The 23,281-nt window shown below is 31.9% G+C and overlaps 1 protein-coding gene across 3 annotated transcripts in view; it reads left to right on the top strand.

The window, feature by feature from the left end:
* LOC118194061 (uncharacterized) overlaps positions 1-23,281 on the top strand; it is a 64,388-nt gene that overhangs the window by 10,307 nt on the left and 30,800 nt on the right. For 2 of the 3 annotated variants that reach the window (XM_085812870.1, XM_085812872.1), the window contains exons 3-6: positions 3,302-3,410; positions 3,671-3,728; positions 7,132-7,203; positions 22,820-22,940. In XM_085812870.1, coding sequence (XP_085668996.1) covers positions 3,302-3,410; positions 3,671-3,728; positions 7,132-7,203; positions 22,820-22,940 — 360 coding nt within the window. The remainder of the gene's footprint in view (positions 1-3,301; positions 3,411-3,670; positions 3,729-7,131; positions 7,204-22,819; positions 22,941-23,281) is intronic. The other variant, XM_085812871.1, reaches the window with a different exon arrangement.

The raw sequence follows: 23,281 nt of genomic DNA, 5'->3' as shown, positions 1-23,281 counted from the left end.
AAATTGTGTAAAGTAATGTATGCAACTGATTCTAAATTAAAAAGTCAGTTATCCATCTTTCTCATTTATGTGTTTTTTTGGTACTTTTCCGTTTCGCCGGCGCAAATCTCGCCAAGCAGACTTTATTGGCGACAACAAACAATATACACATAAAAAATATTTAAAAAATTTTAGTTCTAAGAATTCTCTTTTTGAAGGCATAAACATTTTAATATCGTTTAAAACTTTATAAAAAGCCAATAAATTTGTAAAAAGACATTAATTTAAGAATTTACTATGCTTTTATGGTTCAACATACTAATTCGCAGGTTCATATCACGTGACACCAAGCGATCTCATCACACGTAAACTACTCAAGAAAAATCTAATGCTCTCAGTAATTATCTACATTAATTTCAAGTTAAATCTTAATTTGGAACACAAGTTTAAATGCAAGAAATATTTCAATGCGTACGAATAGCTTACTCAGAAATTATGTTAAACTGCAGTGCTTAACTTCACTAATGCATTCTCATTAGAATTGATGAACCCTTGACTTTCCTTTTCTATATATTCGGCTTCGGGTAAGCGTTGTGATTGCATCCCAATTGACTTAATTACCAAAAATGGCCTTAGACATAAAACTGAACTATCTGATAAAAATTCTATGTAATAATATGCCAGCATTGAAAGAAACAATCAATCTGATAAGAAAAAGCTGCGACTTGTTTTGAAAATGAGGCGTAAAAGGTTACCAGCGAGAATATTCAGTTTGGCATCGGTTGAACCATTATTGGCGACTTTATCGCTTGCGCCGGCAAAACGGAAAAGTACCGGTTTTTTTTTTAATGGCACATTGACCAGGTGTGTTAACTGTACTTTACTGTATTTTCTTTCAATATATATAGTTTTCAAGTTCATTGTATTTTAGTCATAAATTATTCTTTTGAAAAAAATTCAATTCAATTAAATAAAATCAAATTCTTGAAAATTTATATTCATAGATATACTTAAAATATACAATATTATGAATACTATATAAAATTCATAGAAATACTTAAAGTATACAAAAGAATAAATAGAAAATTTCAAAATAAGTAATTGAAGAAATTTAATTTAACCATGCCACTTAAACAATTAAAATGAAATTCTAAAAAAGAAAAATTATCTAAAAAGGACAACTATGATTAAAAAATATTTGGAAGAATAAACGATGCACTTTTTCCCCGGTCATGCACAATGAAAGGGAAAGGGAAAGTGAAATAACTTACCATAAAGTAAGTATTTCATCAAGTGAATTATTCTTGGCACAAATTGAAAAAACTGTACTAAGATAAATTATCGAATTTCTCCATATAAGTTTCTCATCAAATTTTACAAAATTTGGTATTTAGGTATAGTTTGAGTTGCAGAATTGAAATAAGAAAAAAAAATTCACATTTCATTTCAGAAAAAGGCTTATTTTGTGTCAAAATACGTAAGTTAGAACAATGCTATGTATAAATCTAATATATATCCAAAGTAGCTCTTTCGAGACATGAAAAACACAAGCTGAATTTCATCATTGGAGTGGGTATGCATGCATACATGCATACATTTCCAAATCCGATCCTGATAACAGAAAAGTATATTGATCTAAATATATCAAATGTTTCTGAGCAACACATTGTTGCGTGCCTATGGGTTCATAATACAGTCAAAAGTCGTTAATCCGGACACCCATAATTCGGAATGATCTATAATCCGGACCTCGAAGCTACAAACTTTCTGCACATGCGTCAACATATTAATGCGTTGACTGCATGCACGTAATACCTTTATACATGCGCATAATATGTTTGCGTATGCACATTTAATGTATAAAGGATGGTATAAGCTAAGCTAAAATTATCTAATTCAGTTAATGTTGCAGATAGCATTGTTCCTTAATCTTCAAATTGGATCCGGCTTATTATTTTTTGAAGACTGTTAGAGCAATTTTATAAAAGTAAGTTGGAACTTTCGATTATGACAAATAGAATTTCTGATGCTGGATCTACAAAGAGAAAGCATGTTTCGATGTCCATCAAACAAAAAGTGGAATTGCTGCAAAAAATGGATAAAGGCTTCTTTGTTTCTCTAACAATTCCGAAATCTGTTTATCAATTTCATACTGCTCTGCGTGGGGGGGGGGTGATTTAAATGTTCTATGGCTTTAATTATGGCGAGGAACTCTTTCCTTGTGACACAGTCATTCTTCTCTGGTTTAAATAGGCACTTGCTCCAGTAGCCCATGACATGCTGGGTGCTGTTTATTTCTTGGGATTTGTCCTTTGGATTAGAAATGCAGCACCGATACTTTCATTGCTCGCATCTGTGTCGAGAATAAATGGTTTGCCGAATTGAGGATATGTCAGGACTGGAGCAGATGTGAAACTTCCTTCAGGTTGTTACATGTATGCTTGCATTCTTTTGTTCACAAAAACCTTATCTTGCTGTCTATCAGCTTGTGAAGATGTCTTGCGACGGAAGAAAAGTCACTCACTATAGGAGATTCTATAGTAAGTGTAAAGCCCTAGGAAGCTTCTCAGCTGATGGGCATTTTGTTGGGGGGGGTGTCTCCAATCGTTTACTGCCGACACTTTTTCAGGATCTGTACCCACACCTCTCATGCTTCTCAGTTCTTAGGTGTGCTGTATTTCTCTGAACTCCACTCACACCAGTATAACTAGTACTGTAACTTTAAAAATATTCCATTGCTTGCTGTTCTGCAAAAAGTAGGTTGCAGTTTTTAATATTTTTTCTCAAAATGCTAGAGGAAAACAGAGAAATACAGTTAAACCTTTTTTACAAAAACTAACAGGCTGATTGAAGATCAGAGTTACATAAAAACCAAAACAAAGATATTAGAAATGTATTGTGATGTCACACTTGTCCATTATTGGCACTAAATTGTAGTCTTTGGCAACAGTTTTCATTTGTCAGAAATGGTCAACAGCAAACTATATAAGAACTGATTATATTTTGGAATCTTATGTTTCACAATAAATTATTGAATTAAAAATGAAAATTTTAAAACTTGCTGCATATTTTAAACATACATTTTACTGCATGTTTTATACACTATTTCTGTATATATATTTGTGTTTTTATTATAATCTTTCTCACTCCTTAAGGTTACTTATATAACTAAATACCTCTGCTACACTCTTTTGAAAACTGTTATGAGAAGTTACCTTCTTTTTCCTTCCCCCTTTTTTATTATACTCCTGTTGCTTCATAAAAGTATTATTAAGTGGGTTTGCTAGTAGCATTTTGTTGATTTTTCTTTTTTATCAAATAGTTTGTTCAAGACTAGTGAACTGAGCTCCACATTATCCAAGTATAATTTAAATGAAGATGCATATTCTGATGATGAATCTTATAGTGCTCCTGTTGAAATTTTAGCTGAGGTAAAGTTATTGAAATACAGTTGTATGCAATTATTTTTTTTTTTTTTTTTTTTTTTTTTTTTTTGTTTGTTTGTGTTAAGATAAGTTATCTTCACTGTGTAAAACTATATATATATCTAGACTTATATAAAATTTACTATTTGAAAGCAATGAAAATGAAATGTCCAATAAGAATGAAGTGATGATAATGTATATGAAGTGTCTGATATTTTTTTTTTCCAATTTTATTTTAAAATATTTATTGTATGCTGTTATTTTAGTTTTTGTCAACGCTTATGTCTCGTGACTATAAAAGTGCCTTATATTATTGCAAGCTAAGTAAGTGTCACATTTTATATGAAATTTTCATTTTCTAGTTTATTACTTTAATATGTATGATGTTTAATTTTTATATGTACTGGACATACTAATGGCAACATATATAAAAAATCAGTACTTTTCCGTTTTGCCAGCGCAAATCTCGCCAAGCAGACTTTATTGGCGACAACATACAGTATACACATAAAAAATGTTAACAAATGTTTTAGTTCTAAGAATTTTTAATTTTGAAGGCATAAACATTTCAATATTGTTTAAAATTTTGTAAAAAGCCAATAAATAAAGATAATAAATTTGTAAAATAACATTAGTTTAAGAATTTACTATGCCTAGTTCAACATCCTGATTTGCCGTTTCGTATCTCGTGCCCCAAGCGATCTCATCTCATGTAAACTACGCTACAAAAATCTAATTCTCTCAGTAGTTATCTACATCAGTTTCAAGTTAAATCTCAATTTGGAATACAAGTTTAAATGCAAGAATTACTTCAATTCATACGAATAACTTATGTAAAACCGCAGTGCTTTATTTCACTAGTGCATTCTCATTAGAATTGAGGAATTTAACCCTTGACTTTGCCTTTTCTATATTTTCGCTTCCAGGTGAGCGGTGTGATGACATCTTAATTGACTTAATTACCGCAAGTGGGCTTAGGGCATAAAATTGAACTATCTGGTAAAAATTCTATGTAATTGTATGCCGGTATTGAAAGAAACAATCAATCTGATAAAAAATGGCTGCAATTTGTTTTAAAAATGAGGTGCAAAAGGTTACCAGCAAGAATATTCCGTTTAGCATCAGTTGTACTATTATTGGTGACTTTATTGCCTGCGCCGGCAAAACGGAAAAGTATCAAATAATCTGATGTGTACACCACACGACTTCCTTGCATAGAATATTAAATTATATGCATTTTTTCTTGCATTTCATTTAAAATTGGATTGAATTAAATCTACATCATCGATAGCGCATAAACCACAATAGAATAAATGCACTTTTTAAAATTCACTATATGTGTTTGCCATAGCGACACTGGCGCTAGGTTCACTTAACAGCATTACATTTCGTCCATATTATAACTCAATGCATATAAATTTATATCATTTTAAGAATTATCTAATCGTTGCCACATGTTCTATTCAAATACTATAATAAATCTAAAACAATGTATAAAAGAAATTAAGCAAATAAAATAAAAAAGAAACAGTTTTTCACAGACGATTCAGTATTTCTCATTCAATTAATTCAGTTCTCACTTCTTGACAAGGCAAAAATACATAAAAACTCAATATATCTATATTAAAAATCATGAAGTAAATCTGAAACACTTATTTCCTCGAATAAATTCCAGAATGAATTAAGGATGATTTAATTCGCAATAATAAAAGAAGGCATTATCTTTGTTTTTGCGAAGCTTAGTTTCTCTAGATTGGCAACAAATCTGCTATTTTGCCAAGTTTGAAATGTAAACAAACATGTCCGCCATCGCAAAATTCATTAGACTTAGCTGCACTTAAACAACTTTTAAATTGTGGATAACTCCACAAATATTGTATGCAAATTTACTATAGGTATAAAAACCTTAATTGGAAAATAAGAACAACATAATTCAATCATTTTTAAAGCAAAAAATGCACAATTTACACACATAAGAATAAAGAAACTGAGCTCAGCCGAGTAACAGAGTGGATATATATATATATACATATATTTATATACTTTTGGTGTGACCGATTGCAACCAAAATACGAGGTGCGCATCTACACGTTATAGCAGTCTTACATACAAAATTTCAACATTCTGAGCCTATTCGTTTTTGTGTTATGCGAGGTACGTACGTACATACGTACGCACAGACACCACGAAAAATTCTCTTCAGAATTCATTTTAAATGAGTTTTATAATTTTTGGGGGGTAAAAGAGTCCTTTATTCTGTCCATACTTGCGAATGTCACACAAAAACATCATTAAATTGCATTGGATAGCGGTCAAGTCAATATTTTCGTTGAAATATGATACCCGAAATTTTTCGCAGTGACATTACTTTCTTTTTGCTTCGTACAGGGAAGTAAAAAAGGACAATAATTTTAATTAACCAAATCAATTAATGAGGTCCTGGTGCTTTGCATGTCACATAGTCAACTTAGCAATATTTCTGAATGTACGGAAGAGTACCAAGTGGCACAGCAAAATTAGCTTTTATGGATTCCTTAACACTCCCCTCCTAAAAATTTTATAAAAATGACCACAATTTCACCATACAAAATGAATTCGAATCCAAGGATGCTAACTTGAACTGTCATAAACCAAATCAAAGAAAGAATGCCATTTTTGATTGCCTTTAGAGCACAAAGTACAAATAGGAATGCAGAAAGTGCTTATTACATCTTTTACTTTAACTAGAAAATAGAGTATCATGAATAAAAAACTAGAAAAATCGAGAATAAGGTATTTATCTTTTTAATTCATTAAGTAAGGGGCAGGTAAAATCTTTTAACTGCAGGCCCGAAGTGTCTTTTTTAGTGCATCATGCAGGGAAGGACATGGCAATATTTCATGGTGCTCATATTGTTTCTAAGACATGCTGGGGGGGGGGGGAGGAAAGCAGAAAAATGACAAATGGGCAAAAAATGGGATTTGTTCTTATTTGATCATCATGTAACTGACAGGTATACTGTTTCATTTTTAAGTAAAAGTTTAGGGGTGAAATGTTAATGTTCTTGGCCCAAGCTCCTTTTTATCTCAACAATATTCATATTTCATCATTTTTTGTTTTCTAAATTAAAGCTGCTAAAAAGGACAGGATTATATTCTTTGGCAGTTGCACATGCTTTCTAACGTTCTCTATTAGGTTGAGTGCTGGTATAGTCATGCATATATGCACTGTAATATATTATACACATGATTCTAATTTCAATGTTTGCACACAGAATTGGTAGAAGAGATGAAAATGTCATTGCTCGGGCTTTTATAATGTACCAGATAAAGCAATTCAGTCTCATTTGGCTAGTGAGCTGACTTTTGTCCCCTCTTTTGCTATAAAAATTAATATATTACAAATAAAGATCTTATTTGGAAACATTAATGCACAAAAGGAGGAATTTGTAGTATTTACAATGCTTTATCTTCCATCATCCATGTCGGCAAATAAAGCCAATTCAAATGTGTAAGCTAAAAATTAGGCATATAAAGGCAAAAATATGAAGGTGGGTAGTGAAATTGTTTAAAATAATTACTTTTTGAACCATTAAGGAAAACTTTTAAGATTTTAAGACAACGGCTTGAACTAAAATATCTTAAAAATGTATATTGTTCCTTGTGTTTTAATATTTTTTCATAATAGTATATTTATTTATATTCACTATATATATATATCTAATATTAATTTTTCTTCCTTTATCAGTTTTGCAGTATGAACCAGATAATAAAACCGTACAAGATTTCTATCCACTGATACTGAAAAGAATCAATTTTGGTAAATTTTGTTAGCATTATTTTTTAGTTATATTTTGCTATAAAAGCTTCTTATTATTACTTAAGTCTGCACTGATTAATATTGTACATTTTTCTTTATCAGTATGTTTCTTCATATCTAATGATCTTTTATTTGTGAATAAAAGATGTTTCTAGAAGTATTTGAAAAAATGCTCTTATAATTACAGTGTTTCATAATTTTAAAGGATAAGAAAAAAAAAAAAAAAAACTACTGTAAATTTTTTTTAAATTTTCAAATATAGTCAAAAGTCGTTAATTCGGACACCCATAATCCGGACCTCAAAGCTACAAGCTTTCTGCGCATGCGTCGCGTTCACGCATGCGCACAGGCGTTTACGAGAGCGCGTAAGACCCTTACAGCTGCGAATATGTTTGTGCGCATGCGCGTTTAATGTGTAACGAAGTTATACGCTAAGCTAAAGTTATCTAATTCGGTTAATGTTGCAGATTGCGTTGTTCCTTAATCTTCGAATTGGATCCGGCTTATTATTTTTTGCAGACTGTTAGAGCAATTTTATAAAAGTAAGCTTGAACTTTCGATTATGTCAAATAGAATTTCCGATATATATTTACTACAAAGCGAAAGTATGTTTTGAAATCCGAAATCTGTTCGTCAATTTCACGCTGCTCTGCGGCAGAGGGGGGGGGCAGAAATGTCATTATTAGATTATGATAGATTAGAAAGATTATGTCAAATAGAATTTCCGATATATATTTACTAATATGTAATTTGTATCTACAAAGCGAAAGTATGTTTTAAAATCCGAAATCTGTTTATCAATTTCACACCGCGAATTGAAAGTTAATCTGTCAGCACTATCCTTATCTTCAGAGCAGATGTTTTTATTTTATTTGGTTTATAATTCCGTACTAAGTGTAGTATTTCATCTCGATGTACTCCGTCTTTGATATGATTTGTCTTTGATATGATTTAAATCAAGTTCCTCGTCATTATAATTCGCTTCCAATAGTGAAGAAAGTGACCCAGAGGTTATTGAAAACGAAAACATTTCGATTGACAAATTAGTCGGTATTCTCAACACAGCAATTATAGGACCTTGAGCAGCGAAACTTTGTAACTAAACAAGAAATTATGTCTGTTTAATAGAATTAAAGAGAAAGTATTATCACATGAAACGAAGCAACTTACATTGAAGGAAATGTTTAATAAAGTAAACAAATAAATATTAAGCTTTTTCTTTTTGTAAATTTTGATACCCTTTAGATCATAATTGTTCTTTATTTCATAAATTACGGTTTCATATTTTTAATTTTGTAATTTCTGCATGCCATCTTTCCAGATTTAAACTGATGATCTATAATCCGGAATCGCCGAAGTCCCGAGGAGTCCGGATTAACGACTTTTGACTGTAACAACATTTTATGTGTAGGATGTGTTACATTACAATGGAATGATCATGGAATGTGATATTGAATAGAGATATATGTGATATTGAATAGAGATATGAACATTATGTACACTTCAAAATAAGGGGGGGACAGTTTTATATCTCCCGTTCTACTGAATTCTATTCAAATAAAATTCACAAAATAGGACATTTTCTGAAATAAAATACCAGTTTTTTTTCCATATTTCGATTATATGACTTAAATTATGCCTAAATATAAAATTTTGTAAAACTTGGTGTGACATTTACGGAGAAATTAAAAAAATTATCTTGGCATACTTTTTTCAGTTTGTGCCATGAATAATTCACTTGAAGAACTTCTTAATTTATGGGAACCTATTTTCCTTCCCCTTTTTATATTGTGTATGAGAAGAAATAAAGTCACACCATTCGTACTTTCAAATAATTTTTAACAAAGTGTGTAAAACACATTAGGTGTTATTATTGCTTTCAACGAATATGCCAAATTTCAAAACGCACCAATATATAAATTCATGTATATATTCGAAAATTTTAAATAAAAAGCTCTAATTTTTTTGCAGGTATTATAAGAAATACATCTATTTTAAGATGATGGTAAAAATTGTATAGATTATAATTCAAGATTTTTTTGAAAAATTTATAAAAATTATTTAAAAATAAATCATAAAAAAGGGGTGAATTTTATTTGGAATGAACCTGAATTTCTGAATGGGAAAGGAAGAATCAAATAAGTTAAAAAAATACAAATTTTAAAAATAAATCATAAAAAATGGGTGAATTTTATTTGGAATGAGCCTGAATTTATAGATGGGAAAGGAAGAATCAAATACGCATAATAAAAAAAGAGATATTAATAAATACTTACCAAATTAACACCGAGGATCTAAAATGTTGAGATCTAATTTTTTAAAAACTACCTTGTGCGATTTTTATAAAACTTGGTAGTTTGTTTAATTTGAGTCGTAGAATCGAAATATGGAAATAAATTGGTATGTCATTTCAGAAAAAGTCCGATTTTGTGTCAAAATACTTATATTAGAACAATGCTACATATAAATCTAAAAGATATCGTAAGTCGCGCTTTCGAGTCTTGAAAAACGCAATTTAAATTTCGTCAATTGGCCCATTAGAACAGGAGATATAGCACTTTTTAGTCCAAAGGGGCTTTCTCCTTGAAGGACTATCGTTTTCGTTTTGTGGTTTTGTGTTGGTTCACTATAAATGTCCGTTTCACTTTTCAAATTGTTGCCACCAAATGTTAGAGTCCTGCATTATGTTTGAAAAAATTAAATAATGAAAAATCTGCATAAATGTATGCATATTTCTCGCATTGTGATAAAACAACAGTATATAGAGCCATCGAATTTTGAACGACGTAATCGTACTGTAAATATGGGCATGTGGGAGCCCAAATTTGAAATTTGGAATTTGTTTTATTATCAATTTCATATTTTGTAAAATGTTAATGAATTTTTGATTAGCAAACTCAAGGATTTCCAAGCAATGGCAACGTTGTACAGGAAAAACATTTTTATCTCCAGCGCGTGAGACTGCGTATCGGAAGATATGCTCAATTTAAAACTATTTTGCAAAATTGCTCTTGAACTGAATTTTATGCTTTAAGTGTGAAGAATGGGATATTAAATAAATAAAGGTAACAGACAAAATGTTAAAGAAACACTCCTTTAGATGTAATTTAAAATCTGAACCCTTTCAAAAAAATTTTTGACGCAGCGTACATTTTTTTTTTTTTTTTTTTTTTTTTTTTTTTTTTTTAAGAGTTAGAAGGGAGGTTGTGTAAAATTTGATGCTGTATTATGGTAGACAAAATAAAGTTAATAGAAAAGGGATTCAAATATCTTCTTATTTATGCAATACTGATTATGGTGGAAGATACCTTTATTGGTCATGTGTTTGTTCTGATTTGTATGTTCTAAATATAAGGGTCAACAATGGTAGCTTGGATTTTGCTATCTGAGAGAGAATTCCTAACTGGTGTTAGTTTAAGAGATTTTAATTCACTATAATGAAAATTAGTACAATATTAATAAAAAGGTAATTGGAGTAGTTTTTTATGAATGAAAAATTAAATTTATCAGGAGATTACTGATATAATAAATACCAGCAAGGTAATAAAAGTTAATGAATGAAGTAATCTATTTGAGGTATTTTGTCACCAGTTTCGAAATCAGGGAGTTGAAAATATATCTCTATATATTGTATGCATATAAAATATGAACATGAATACTTTATTCACAAGACTTTTTAATTACAGATAATATGCTTAATAACTTACTCGGTTAATTTCTTAAATATATATAATCTCAAATACTCATGCTCTTTAGTGGTGTAATTAACATTTTGCTCTCATTATTAACTCAAATCATTAATCTGAATAAGAATTACTTATCTGCTTTTTAAAATTCACTAAGAACAACAATAACAGAACTCTAATGTTGCCAAATACAAGCTACAAAATTTAATTTTTAAAATAGTTTACAAAAAGGAGAAAGTGTAGAAATTCTTAATATACTTCCACCTAAGTTAACATATGTCTTGACAAGTTAACTTATATATACTCTGTCGATTCACTTGAAGAACTTCTTAATTTCTAATTAATAATAATTAATAATATAATCAATATATATATATATATATATATATATATATATATATATATTGTGTGTGCATATATATATATATGAAGAAATTGAATCACATTCACAAGACTCACCAGGAATGCAAACTGGTAAAAAATATTTAAATTTCGAGGCCAATGAGACAAGGGTAAGTGTGTCTTGTGCATATGACATGCAGAGCTGGAAGAGTTTAAAAGCATGATTGCTCATGCCGTATGGCTATTTAAATGAATCTATCGACTTGGATGGTCAGTATTGTTACTAGAGCTGCCTCTGAGATGTAACCGATGGCAATATGAATAGTTGCTGGACTTTGAGAAGGGGCATATAGTAGGCATCAGAGAAGCAGGTTGGTACCTTAGTTGGAGCAATATGGTAGTTGCCTGAAGCTGGCAACAGTGGGTCACAAAAAGGGATAATCTACCATCGAGGAGGGTCAGAGAGTTCCAGGAACACAAATGAGCGTAATGAACATAAATGATTTTGTAATCATTTGTATATTTCCTCTTGCACTACTTACTTGTTAAGTTGCGTGATAGTAGTTTGTTTCTTTTCGAGTGTATATATATTTTTTGTGACGGAGTGTAATTACCTACAATAATTCTAAAAAAAAAATTTTTTTTAAATGAATATACAATACATTAAATGTAAAAAAATATTCATACTAAATTAAACAATATGTATCACATAGAATATATAATTTCCTATAAAATAATATTATATTTGCAAGTTAAAAAAATCACAAATCAAGTTTCTAAGGACACTTTAACTGTGCATCTTGCTCATGTCTCTTTAACTTGTGGTTGGAAATTCGTAGGAAACTTATCATTTTAAATAATTCCTGAAGTCATACATCCCACCTTTTTTTTTAGGAACTTTTCTACACCAGTATCGCTGATAGATATTTCTAGTTGATAAAGATGTTGCACTTCTCTCAATATTTGTCCATTAATAGGTTTCATAAGTCATATGATTCCTTCTTTTCCAGGAAGAATTTCACTTTACACAATAGTCAATTAAACTATTTGGTGTTATCACTTCCTATTAAAATGATATCTGCAATAGCTACTTTCATGGAATTTTTACTTCCTCTTCTTTGAATAAGAGCTCCAAGATATTCTGATGGAATCTCTGTCTTAAATCCTTTCGTCAGGATTTTATATCCTGTAACATTCAGACCAGAAATGCCAGATGTTTGGAGGTCCTGAAGAAATAAAGCAGGACTTAGAGATATTAAAAAAAAACATCATACTCATCTACATTAAGTTAGTGGATGAGAGTTGACTATTAATTTACAGTTACATCACACAATTTACAGTCACATTGTCATCTTTTTATATGTCAATGAAGTATGTCATAATACTTGTCTTAGCAATTTCTTGAGAACTCCTATTAACCTCTCCCACCAACTTCCTTACCAGGAAGCAGTGGGTAGATTAAACTTGCACTGAATGTAAGTTACACCAGTAATGATTCTTACCAAACTTCAGAGTAAATTTGAAGATCCAACAAAAATAGTTCCATTATCACAATCTAGAGGCGATAGCTGCAAGCAGTTCTTGTAATGGTAATTCCTGGATTTCCTGTTGGAGACACTCCTGGTTTGCATAAGATGAATTTAAATGGCATCAGAAGTGTCTGTTCTGATGAGTGCAGTCACTGCATAAACCTGCTTGCTGGTGAAAAAAAATGGATCGAAATATTTTCATTAGTATTTACAAGACCAAAATATCCGAGGGAGTAGATTTCTTCAAGTTAAATAATATATAATCCATTTCAAAAATTTATTTACTTCTTCATCCCAAGTTATCTTCATCATCTAAATTTCTTGAAGTAATAATTTTGGTATATGGATAACTGAACAAATTACTCCAAGAGGATCGAACAATCTGCGAGTGGTGGTAAAAAGGGTTCTTTTGGTAATCTTTTCAAATCGTAAATCTTTTTAAGATTCTGTATGTATGCACAGATTGTCAGAGTTCCTATTCCATACGAAACCCAACACTTTTGTTTTAGTATGAGTTTCAGCCTGAGGATTGGTATATTCCATCCGAGATCAAATTTTCCTTCTGCTGTTATCTTGGATGACACTTTAATGAAGGCATGAAGCTTTTGTTTGCTGTTAATGCCATTGACACAAATGTGAACATAAAAAAACTGTTCATGAGCTTCTGAATGATATTTTTAGAATATGATATATGTCTCACACATATGAATTTTCTCTAAAACAGATCTGAAGTGATACTGAATGGTCTAATTTAACGCAAGTGGACCAAAAACTACTGGACTGTGCCTGTATTCTTTTAATCATTCATCATTATCAGTCCATAAAAACTTCAGATAATTCCTGTTTGAACATGAAGGACATAAAAATGCTTTCCTTATTTCAGCAATGACGGCTATATTTTCTTTTTGAAATCTTGTCAAACAATCTTGAATATATTGGAGTAGATTTGGTCACTTTTCTAAACAACCATTAAGATTAGGATGTCATTTTACTTTACTAGCAGATATGTCAAACACTGATCTTATCATTGTAGTGCTATTCTCTTTTACAACTGCTCTATGCCAAAGGTAAAGGCCTTCTGGTGGATTTTTGTTTTTTTCAACCTCCTCAATTATTCCATCTTTAAGCCATTTCAGGAAAACATTTTCATAATCTTCATAAAGGGACTCTGACCTAAAGCATTTAAATGTTAGTACAGTACACTCCCGATTATCCACGGAATCGGGTGGCGCGGCCGCCCCAGATAACAAAAATCGTGGATAATCCGAAAAAAAGCTAAAAACAGGTATAGCAAAAGAAAAAACAGTCACTCCAACTTTGAAAATCCATTTTATATACAATAAAACGTAAAATAAACAACAGAAAATGTTTAACTAACGCTTAATATTTTAGTATATCACTCAAAACTAACCTAAAATGCATTTTGTTATTGAAAACAGAAAAGTGCTTTGTATACTTACTAGAGGCATCAAGGATACACAGAAAAATTAATACATATGTACTGTTTTAATACTGTAATGTACTATGTAATTACAAAAGCATAACTGTAAAACTACACCTTTTTGAAGAAATCAGTCATTTGTGTTTGCTTCTTGCTTTGGAAGCATTTTCTCTTGATCCAAGATTGCATTTTTTGTAGCATAAGTTTCTCGGCCAACTTTGCGTCATCTTGTTCTTCCAAATAGCTCAGCAATCCGTCGACTTGTTGCAAAGCCGCTTCGTGAGTCTTTCGCATCTGCACAATGGGCTCTTCTTCACCTTCACTTCGCTGTCCTTCATTCTCGGTCTCTCACCTTGCTTTCTTCACAATTTCGTCATCTGTCAAGCATTCGAAGCCAGGTTCGTTCACGTCACACTCCAATTACTCGTTAATGTTTTCAGCATCAACGTTCTCGCCACCCGGAACTGTTTTCACCATATCGGCAAGAGTTGCCGTGGGCGTGTCTACATCTTTATTCTCTTCTTCACAACTCATAGGGGTTAGGTTGCTGTTGGCTTCAACATTAGGCATGAGTTTTCTCCATGATTTTATGAGGGTTGACAGTTTCACTGAGTTCCATGCAGATGCAATATCATAGATGCTGTCTAAGATTGTGTAGTGTTTCCAAAACTCTTTCAGATCATAACCTTCTTCAATTTTGGTCATTAGCAGCTTGATTCCATATGTTCTTTTCATTGTTGCAACGAATCTTTGTTCCATGGGTTGGATTAGCGCAGTAACGTTTGGGGGCAGAAACTTTGCAAAAATTTGTCCATCAGAAGACTTTATCACGCTTGTTGCTGGGTGAAAAGGTGCGTTGTCGATCAGTAGCACAGCTTTTTCAGGCAGGTTTTTTTATTTAAGATGTTTATGCACTTGAAGAACAAAGATGTTTTCGAACCATTCTTGGAAAATGTTTCAATTCATCCATCCTTTTTTTCTTGGTTAAAATAATCAACGGGCAAATTTTCTATCCTTTTGCCTTTGAAAGATCTCGGTTTGACTTTCCAATGATAACAAGTCTAAGTTTATGTCCACCGGTAGCGTTGCTGCAAGACATGATAGTGATCCTTTCCTTGCTGCTTTTATGACCCGCCGCTTTACTTTCATTTTCAAATGCTAAAGTGCGAGTGGGAAGACATTTCCACAAAAGTCCCGATTCCTCGGCATTGTAAATTTGTTCGAAAGATAGCTATTCTTTTAAAAAAAATTCTTCAAATTCATAGTGGAAATCGTCGGCTGCTTGTTGGTCACCACTAAGTTTCTTTCCATGAATTCCAATTTCTCGAATTCCATGTCGCTGCTTAAAACGAGTCAACCAGCCAGAAGATGCATCAAAATATCCTTTCAGGCCTAACAACTCAAAAAAGGTTTTTGCCTTAGCCGCAATGATATTACTATTTACAGGAGTACTCTTTTCTCGAACTTGAGCTAACCACTCTGTCAATGCCGTGCCTAGCTCATCAAAGGTAGTGCGGAAGCACTGTCCGACATTAATGCAAAGTTCACCAGTTTGTCTTTTTGCTTTAGAATGTCACACACTGTTGTTTCCGCGATTCCGTAATCCAATTCCATCTGCTGCCTTGTAGCGCTGTTTGCTGCTTTGGAAATTAATTCTAGTTTTTGCGCAATCGTCAACACAACCTTCTTTCATTTTCCTGACATTTTAAATCAGTAACGAAAAACACAAAACCAAAAAGCACAAGCACTGAACACAATAAAAGATAAGAAATTAAGTCAGACCGGTTTGCAAAACACTATTAGGCTTAAACTAATATTAACAGTGATGAATGGGAGGAAGTGGACGTGTCAGTAAGATTAAGGTGAGAAAGGGTGGTGAAGTAGGCACTGCAAGGGTGAGTAAGAAATCACTTACTCATCAGAGGGACCAAGGGGAAGGTTCCGAGAAGGACTGGGATATTTTTGCCATAAATAAGCATGATATTAGCAAATTTAACGTTTCACTCAGTTTTGTGAACATTTTTATTTTCTTTGCTTTACGCTTGTAAAAAAAAAAACTTGTGCGGCAGGTGCGGATAATCCACTCCGCGGATAATCGAGAGTCTACTGTATTTTGTCTCTTCAGTGGTAAGAATGGCTTAATCTATGACTCATAATAATCTGGAAGCTGGGAATGATTTTCCAGCCATGGCAAATTTACTATAAAATGTTCATTATCAACATGCAGTGTACTTATAATACGAGGGCCATCCAGGAAGTAGATTACGTTTCCGTCTGTGTCCGCTAGGGGCGGGGCTAGCGCGGCCATCTTGGGGTCAGAGCGTTGCGCAGCTCAGTCTGCATCTAGCCGTGCTAGTGAGAGGTTCGTGCTGTGCTCCGTTCAGATACTGTGACGGTTTGAAATGTCTGCGTTAATTGAAAATCCCGCGAGCTGCGAGGTGCGCTCAGTAATAAGGTTTCTGACTGCAAAAAACTGTAAACCGATAGAAATCTATCGGCAGCTTCGTGAAGTGTATGGGGACAACATTATCACTGAAGGTGGAGTGCGTCAGTGGGTCATAAGATTTCAAAATGGCCGAACCAATGTTCACGACGAAGATCGAAGTGGGAGACCCAGCATAGTGACCGCCGAACTTCTCGAAAAAGTCGATGCTAAAGTCCGTGAAAATCGAAATTTCACAATAACGGAACTTGAGTTTTCCACAAATTTTGCGAAGTTTGTTGCACGAAATCATCAGCGAAAAGCTTGGTTACCACAAGTTTTGTGCAAGATGGATTCCAAAAATCTTGACAGAGGACCACAAAAATCAGCGAATGGCTGCAGCGTTGAACTTTTTGGACGCTTACCATAAGGATGGTGACTCTTTACTCGATCGCATCGTTATTGGTGACGAAACATGGGTGAAACATGTGAACTGTGAAACGAAATTGCAATCAATGCAGTGGGGGCACACAAGTTCTCCCCAAAAACCCAAGAAATGCATGCAAACAATGTCGGCAAGGAAGATGATGGCGACTGTTTTTTGGGACAGAAAAGGTGTAATTTTGGTGGACTTCCTGGAAAGAGGCACTACAATAAACTCTCAAAGGTATTGCCAAACTCTCCAAAAACTCAGAAGAGCAATTCAAAACAAGCGCAGAGGAATGTTGAGCTCTAAGATCTTGTTGATTCACGACAACGCCCGGCCCCACACGGCAAATGTCACTCGTAAAGTTCTTGAATCTTTTAAGTGGGAGTTGTTTCCTCATCCGCCGTACAGTCCCGACCTGGCACCGAGCGACTTCCACCTATTCCCAGCAATGAAGAAGTGGCTGGCTATGCAGCGTTTTGATGACGACGCACAGCTGCAAGAAGAGGTAACGAAGTGGTTGAAGGCGCAGGCGGCCGAATTTTTCGACGAAGGAATTTCCAAGCTCGTACATCGCTACGATAAATGCCTTAATTTGTATGGTGACTATGTAGAAAAGTAGTATTTGAGTGTGGCTTTCATCTGTATATAATAAAATTTGTTTCCTATACTTTGTTTATTTTTTTATTCCAAAACGTAATCTACTTTCTGGATAGCCCTCGTATGTTGTAAAGCAGCTTCTTGCAACCCAGTTTGATTTTTTTTTTAACTGATGAGTCAATAATATCAAGTGTGTCTTAAGTTTACAAATCTGTTATTGAGTTCATCGTGGATAACATGGTTATCGTTAATAAGGATGAACTGTTTTCTCCTAAGATATCATTCGTTCATCTCATAATAGACCATTCAAGCATCATTTCAGTGGCCACAAGATCACAAGACGGTTGTTGAAGCCCACCTGTCATAAGTTTTCCTGCGACATCTGCTTCAGTTAAGATTTCAACTGGGCCTTTATTGCTATCTATAACATTTATGTTAAACACTGCTAATTCTTTCAAATAAAGCTTGTTAGAAACTGATAGTATAGATTCACAAATAACTTGCAGGCGAAGAACTTTTAAATTGCAATTATAATTTCCTCAGATACTAGACAAATATAAAGTAAATACTTCTTGTTTACATACACTTGTATTTTATTCTCCGAACAAGGAATGTTGAAGATATTCCTAGCCCTGAGGTTTATAACTCATTTCTGTAGCTGTCTCTCTCAGTAAATATGATCTCTGCGGAGCGGTAAAAATAATAGCTCTAGGAGCACGTTTTTTGCCATTGCCTCTTATCACTTTCAATCACTTTGAACTGAGCTTATTCTCTAATTGATCAAATAATTTTCTTAAACGATGTTTAAGAGTTTTGCCTATGAAGAACTAAAACTAATCTCTAACATATATACTTGAATTGGTATTTTTCTGTTATCAGGACCAGATTCAGAAATGTATGTATGTATGTATGAATCGATGGATGTGTTCATATAAGCATGTATTTATGTAGATATGTATGTATACACACTATATATACGTACATGAATCTGTCCCGATAACAGAAGAGTACTATTGAATTAATAATTCTCTACCAGAATGCATTTTTACTTGTTATAGAGCTTTTTCATAACTATTACTACTAGGTGGAAAGCTTTTAATTAACATCTCGGCAGGACTACCTTTTCCCAAAGCTTGAGGGATAGGTATGAAAATTTATCATGTGAATCAAGATTAGTTTCCTCATGTATTTTTTGAATTGCCCTCCAAAATCTAGCCAGTTCCTAATATTACCATCATTTGTCATCAACTTTATTTTAGGGTAATTCGATGGCAATGATCAATCCTTCAATAAGCGTTCTAGTTCCTGTTCAAAAGATAGCCAATGATCAATGTACATCTCAGATTCATGAACTTCTTTTTCAGTCTCTGTATCAGAAACTTCCTCAGTATAAATTAATTGCTAATTTTTTCACATTCAGTCATCAATAAAGCTTTCTTTTCAAGAACTTTAAGCTTTGAAATTTTCTCAGTAATACTGAGCTGACTTTCTTCAAATTCGTTACATGCTCAAGTAAATAGCCATAGAAGTTGTTTTCTATCTCTTTTTAAAAGCTGCATCATTTTTAAATATTTAAATATATTTTCAAAGTAAATTTCAACTTACTCAAAGCAGCTGTGTCCTATCACAGATGCTAGATGATGATTTTTGGCTCTTCTGGTACTAGTTTTGAAATCAGAAGGTTTAAAATATGTCTCTGAAAATTTTATGAAAATAAAATATGAACTTGGGTACCTTATTCACAAAACTATATACATTACAGCTTTACTTTGAAGAATTGACGTACTTTGAAAAATGTGTTAAATATATAATCTCAAACACTCATGTCCTTAAGTCCTTAAGTGTATTTAACATTTTTCTCCAGTTATTAACTCAAATTATTAATCTCAATAATATAAAAATTAATTGAAGAATAACAACAACAAAACTGTAATGTTGATAAGATACAAATCCCGCGTTTTAAAACATTTTACAAAGAGTAGAGAAAGAGGAGAAATTCTTAGCACTACTAGTTTTTTTCTTTGCTACAGAGATTTTGTAGTTACTGTAATATGTGTATAATAATTTGGTTATGTTGCAGATAGATGATGGATTGTAGTTGTATAGTAGAAGAAAAAAATTTCAGTCATGCCGGTTTAAGTATTCTATTTATTCTCATTTGTGGCCCAGATAACTTGGCACATTAATTCTGCCTGACCCAGAACTTTTATAATTTTTAAGAGAGCAGTTGTTAATGGGTCTAGCTAGTAAGAGAAACAGAAAGCAAGTGTGATGTATTTCAGATTGAATTAGTTTCGATTTCAGTATCATTTGATTGACTAATTAATAACTCTCTAAATTTATTACTAGCTGTTTGAGTTGCGGTTCACAAAACCGTCCATGTCATGGATGTTATGTTCAAGTCATGTGTTAGCTATTAATTTTCAAATTATGCAACTTAGGGAGGTTTATTACAAGCAATGACGGTTTTTAGTACAGAAAGGGGAAATACTCAGATTAAAAATGAATTGTTAAAGACTATTGCAAATTAAAGTTAGTGTTTTGATTTACATATTTTTTGTGTTACATGCTGCATATCATAATCAAAAGATGAATTGCTTTTTTCAGTTGTCTGTCTATGTTAATTTTTAGTTTCACCAAATGATTTTTGCCTTTACCATTTTCACTGTACACAGACTAAATGTTACGTGACATATAAATGTGCTCATATTTGTATCAAAATTGGTTCTTTAATCATCAGCCTTCCTGTGCTAGTGATTGCTTTTAAATGCTAAATATGATACACGTAAAAGCTATCAAAGAAGAATAATTGTAAATATTTCCACTGCTTGTCTAGCATGTAAAATAAAAATTAAAAATATTGAGGTGTACTCGGTAATATAGAACAATTTTTCTGCATGTGTGATACTCTATGAGAATTTTCTGCATTCTTCATTAGATTTTAACATTGAGAAACATAATTTTTCTTTGTTCTGATAGCTTGTTTTGTACTGTGTAGTGTAATTATGAATATAATGTACAGATATTCTCATAGGTAGAAATTGCTGCTTATATGGTCAGGTTAAGGATGTGGTAAAAGTTTCCAGTTCAAATTATCTGGAACTTCATCAGTTCTGTGAGCAGTATCTTAATCTTGAATTTTTTTGTAAAGCAAGCATATAGCTTTATATGTTATACTCAGACACGTTCTTGCTGTAAAACACAACAAAATTAATTGAAATAATCTGTGCTATATTCCTATTAGGAGATAATCCATTTAATTTTGTTCCAAAACAAGCTGAAAGTCTATCATTATCGATACCATATAAAGAAAATAGAGTATATAAACTGTAAATGGAAGCCTTTCTTCTATTTTCCATTTTCTAATTATCTTAATCCAATCATGCTTTTCAATTCACCTTGTCCTATATTTAAACTGACTGCTAAGCTTTAAGTATGAAATCCATGGCTATCTGATATTACCAATAACAACAACATAATGCTGTAGCTTATGTAATTAATAGTATATTTTAACTGTTCAGCGTATACTTTGTTTCAAACAAGCTGAATTCCTGTTCACTTCTAAATAATCACACTAAATTTCATTAACTTGTGTCAGTCATTATATGTGTGCTGTAGCAATATGTGTATAGTTCAAGAGCAGTATTTCATCCGTCTTTTGCTAAATACTTTCCTGTAGTCTTCTGTAGTATCTGTGGCAGTCTTCTGTGTTTGTAATGTTTTAGGACTGTTGGCCAGATTAAAATTGACAACTAAGCCATCGATACTGAAATTTTAATTCTGCTAATTCATTAAATACTTCTCTTGGTGCTTACATTTAGTTGGAACCTACCTTAGTGTTGCTGTGATTTTTTTTACAGTTTTTGAAAATCACTGTAATTCTAGAGTGTGCTGGATTTTGTTCAGTCATTATTGATGACATGTGAACTCTAGAATGAATATGAGTATTTTTTGCTCAGCAGAATTTTGTGTTACATGATGTTTAAAGGTTTACTTGAAAAAAATTAACAAAATTCATAATGCTTTGAGAATATACCTTGTGTGCGTTGCAATTCATCTAAATAAATAACTTGTACATTTGTAAAAATTCACTTTCATCATATCATTTTTTAAAAGAATTCCTTGAAATATTTAAATCCAGAAAGCACCAGATTTTGTTGAAATTCACAGATTTTATTCAGGCAGATTCACCAGATTTTTTTCAGATGTGAATAGGTAGAATAAATAGTTTATATTTAGCAAGAATTTTAAAGAATTCCTTGAAATGCTTCTAGTTGAAATCCAAATTTAAACAGTGTTTTTTGAATAAACTCGCAGCTTAAGATCTAGTAAAGTAATAAGTAGATTAAATCTAGTAAACATTTGTACATTTAGATCTAACAAATTTAATAATTTTTTGTATCTGTGGGGTGAAATGTTTTGCAGTAAAAATTTTTATTTGTAAGTATGACAAAAGCAGATTTTTTTTATGAAGTATTTCAATAATAAATGGCTTTAATAAACTGAAATTCTAAATAAATTATTTATTAAATTTGATATATATTTTCTGTAATTTTATTTAATTTATCATCATTATATTTTTTACATTTTATTTAATTATACATTATTTATTAAAAAATTTTTTATTTATTCCTGAATCCAGTGTAATTTTTCCTTTCACAGGACTCACATTTTTTAGAAAATAGAATAAGCTGTTTTTTTTCCTTGTAATTATTGAATGTTATTATGACTTTATGTCCAATAGTATAAATGTTGTCTCTTGATGATCTTAAGCATCTTTCATCAGTACAGTATTAGTCTATAGTAAAGAAATCTTTCACCTAAACACATAGGTATACTGGATAATTGTTGTTAGGTTTCATTTTGAACTGATCTGTATTGAAAATATAATTAGTGTTAATCAGATAAATGTCAGTAGTTTATTTAGTCAGTGTTTGATAGCAGTACTTTATTTGCATATGTTATTTCATAATGCACTTCTTAGAAATTTTAAGATACCTCAGGGATTACACCTTCTTTGGATAACTGATCTATTATGATTATTCATTCATGTTCAGTGTCCAGTTAGTTCATAATATTGTATCAAATTATGAACTAACTGCTACATCGGGATGTATGCAACTTTTTTTGCTTTGATATTTAAAAGTCTTTTTTTTCTTTTATGTTTAGTTGATAATTCTGAATCTGAGGAAGGAAGCTGTTACACATCCAAATCAGAAAACTCAACAGAATATTTTTCTAGTACTTCTTTTGGTACTGAGAATATGTCTGCATGTTCTTCTTTTAGTAGGTAAATAAATATATAGGTCATCTTGTAGAATAAATGCTATTGAATTTTGCTAGTATAAGTAATTATAATTTCATTTGTGTTTTTGTGAAAGTTTCATGAAAATCAAAATATTTATTTTTATTGTAAGGACTGTGTAGCTGTGATGTATTGCATAATATTATGGTAATGATGTGGTATGCAATCTACCATTTTTAGTTAGTTATTTCTTAGATGGTACCACTAAAATGTTATTTTTAAATTTGAACATCTAATAAAATGGCAGAAAAAGAAATGATTAAGATAACAGTTTTAGTCTCACCATCTAAAAAATAAATAATTAGCTAAAAATGGTAGATCACATA

The sequence above is a fragment of the Stegodyphus dumicola genome, chromosome 3 (genome assembly GCF_044657685.1).
Source record: "Stegodyphus dumicola isolate Sdum_Otavi_A_Nest chromosome 3, ASM4465768v1".
Taxonomy (NCBI): Eukaryota; Metazoa; Arthropoda; class Arachnida; order Araneae; family Eresidae; genus Stegodyphus; species Stegodyphus dumicola.
The sequence above is the reverse complement of the archived record's forward strand: the minus strand, read 5'-3'. Positions and strand labels throughout refer to the sequence as shown.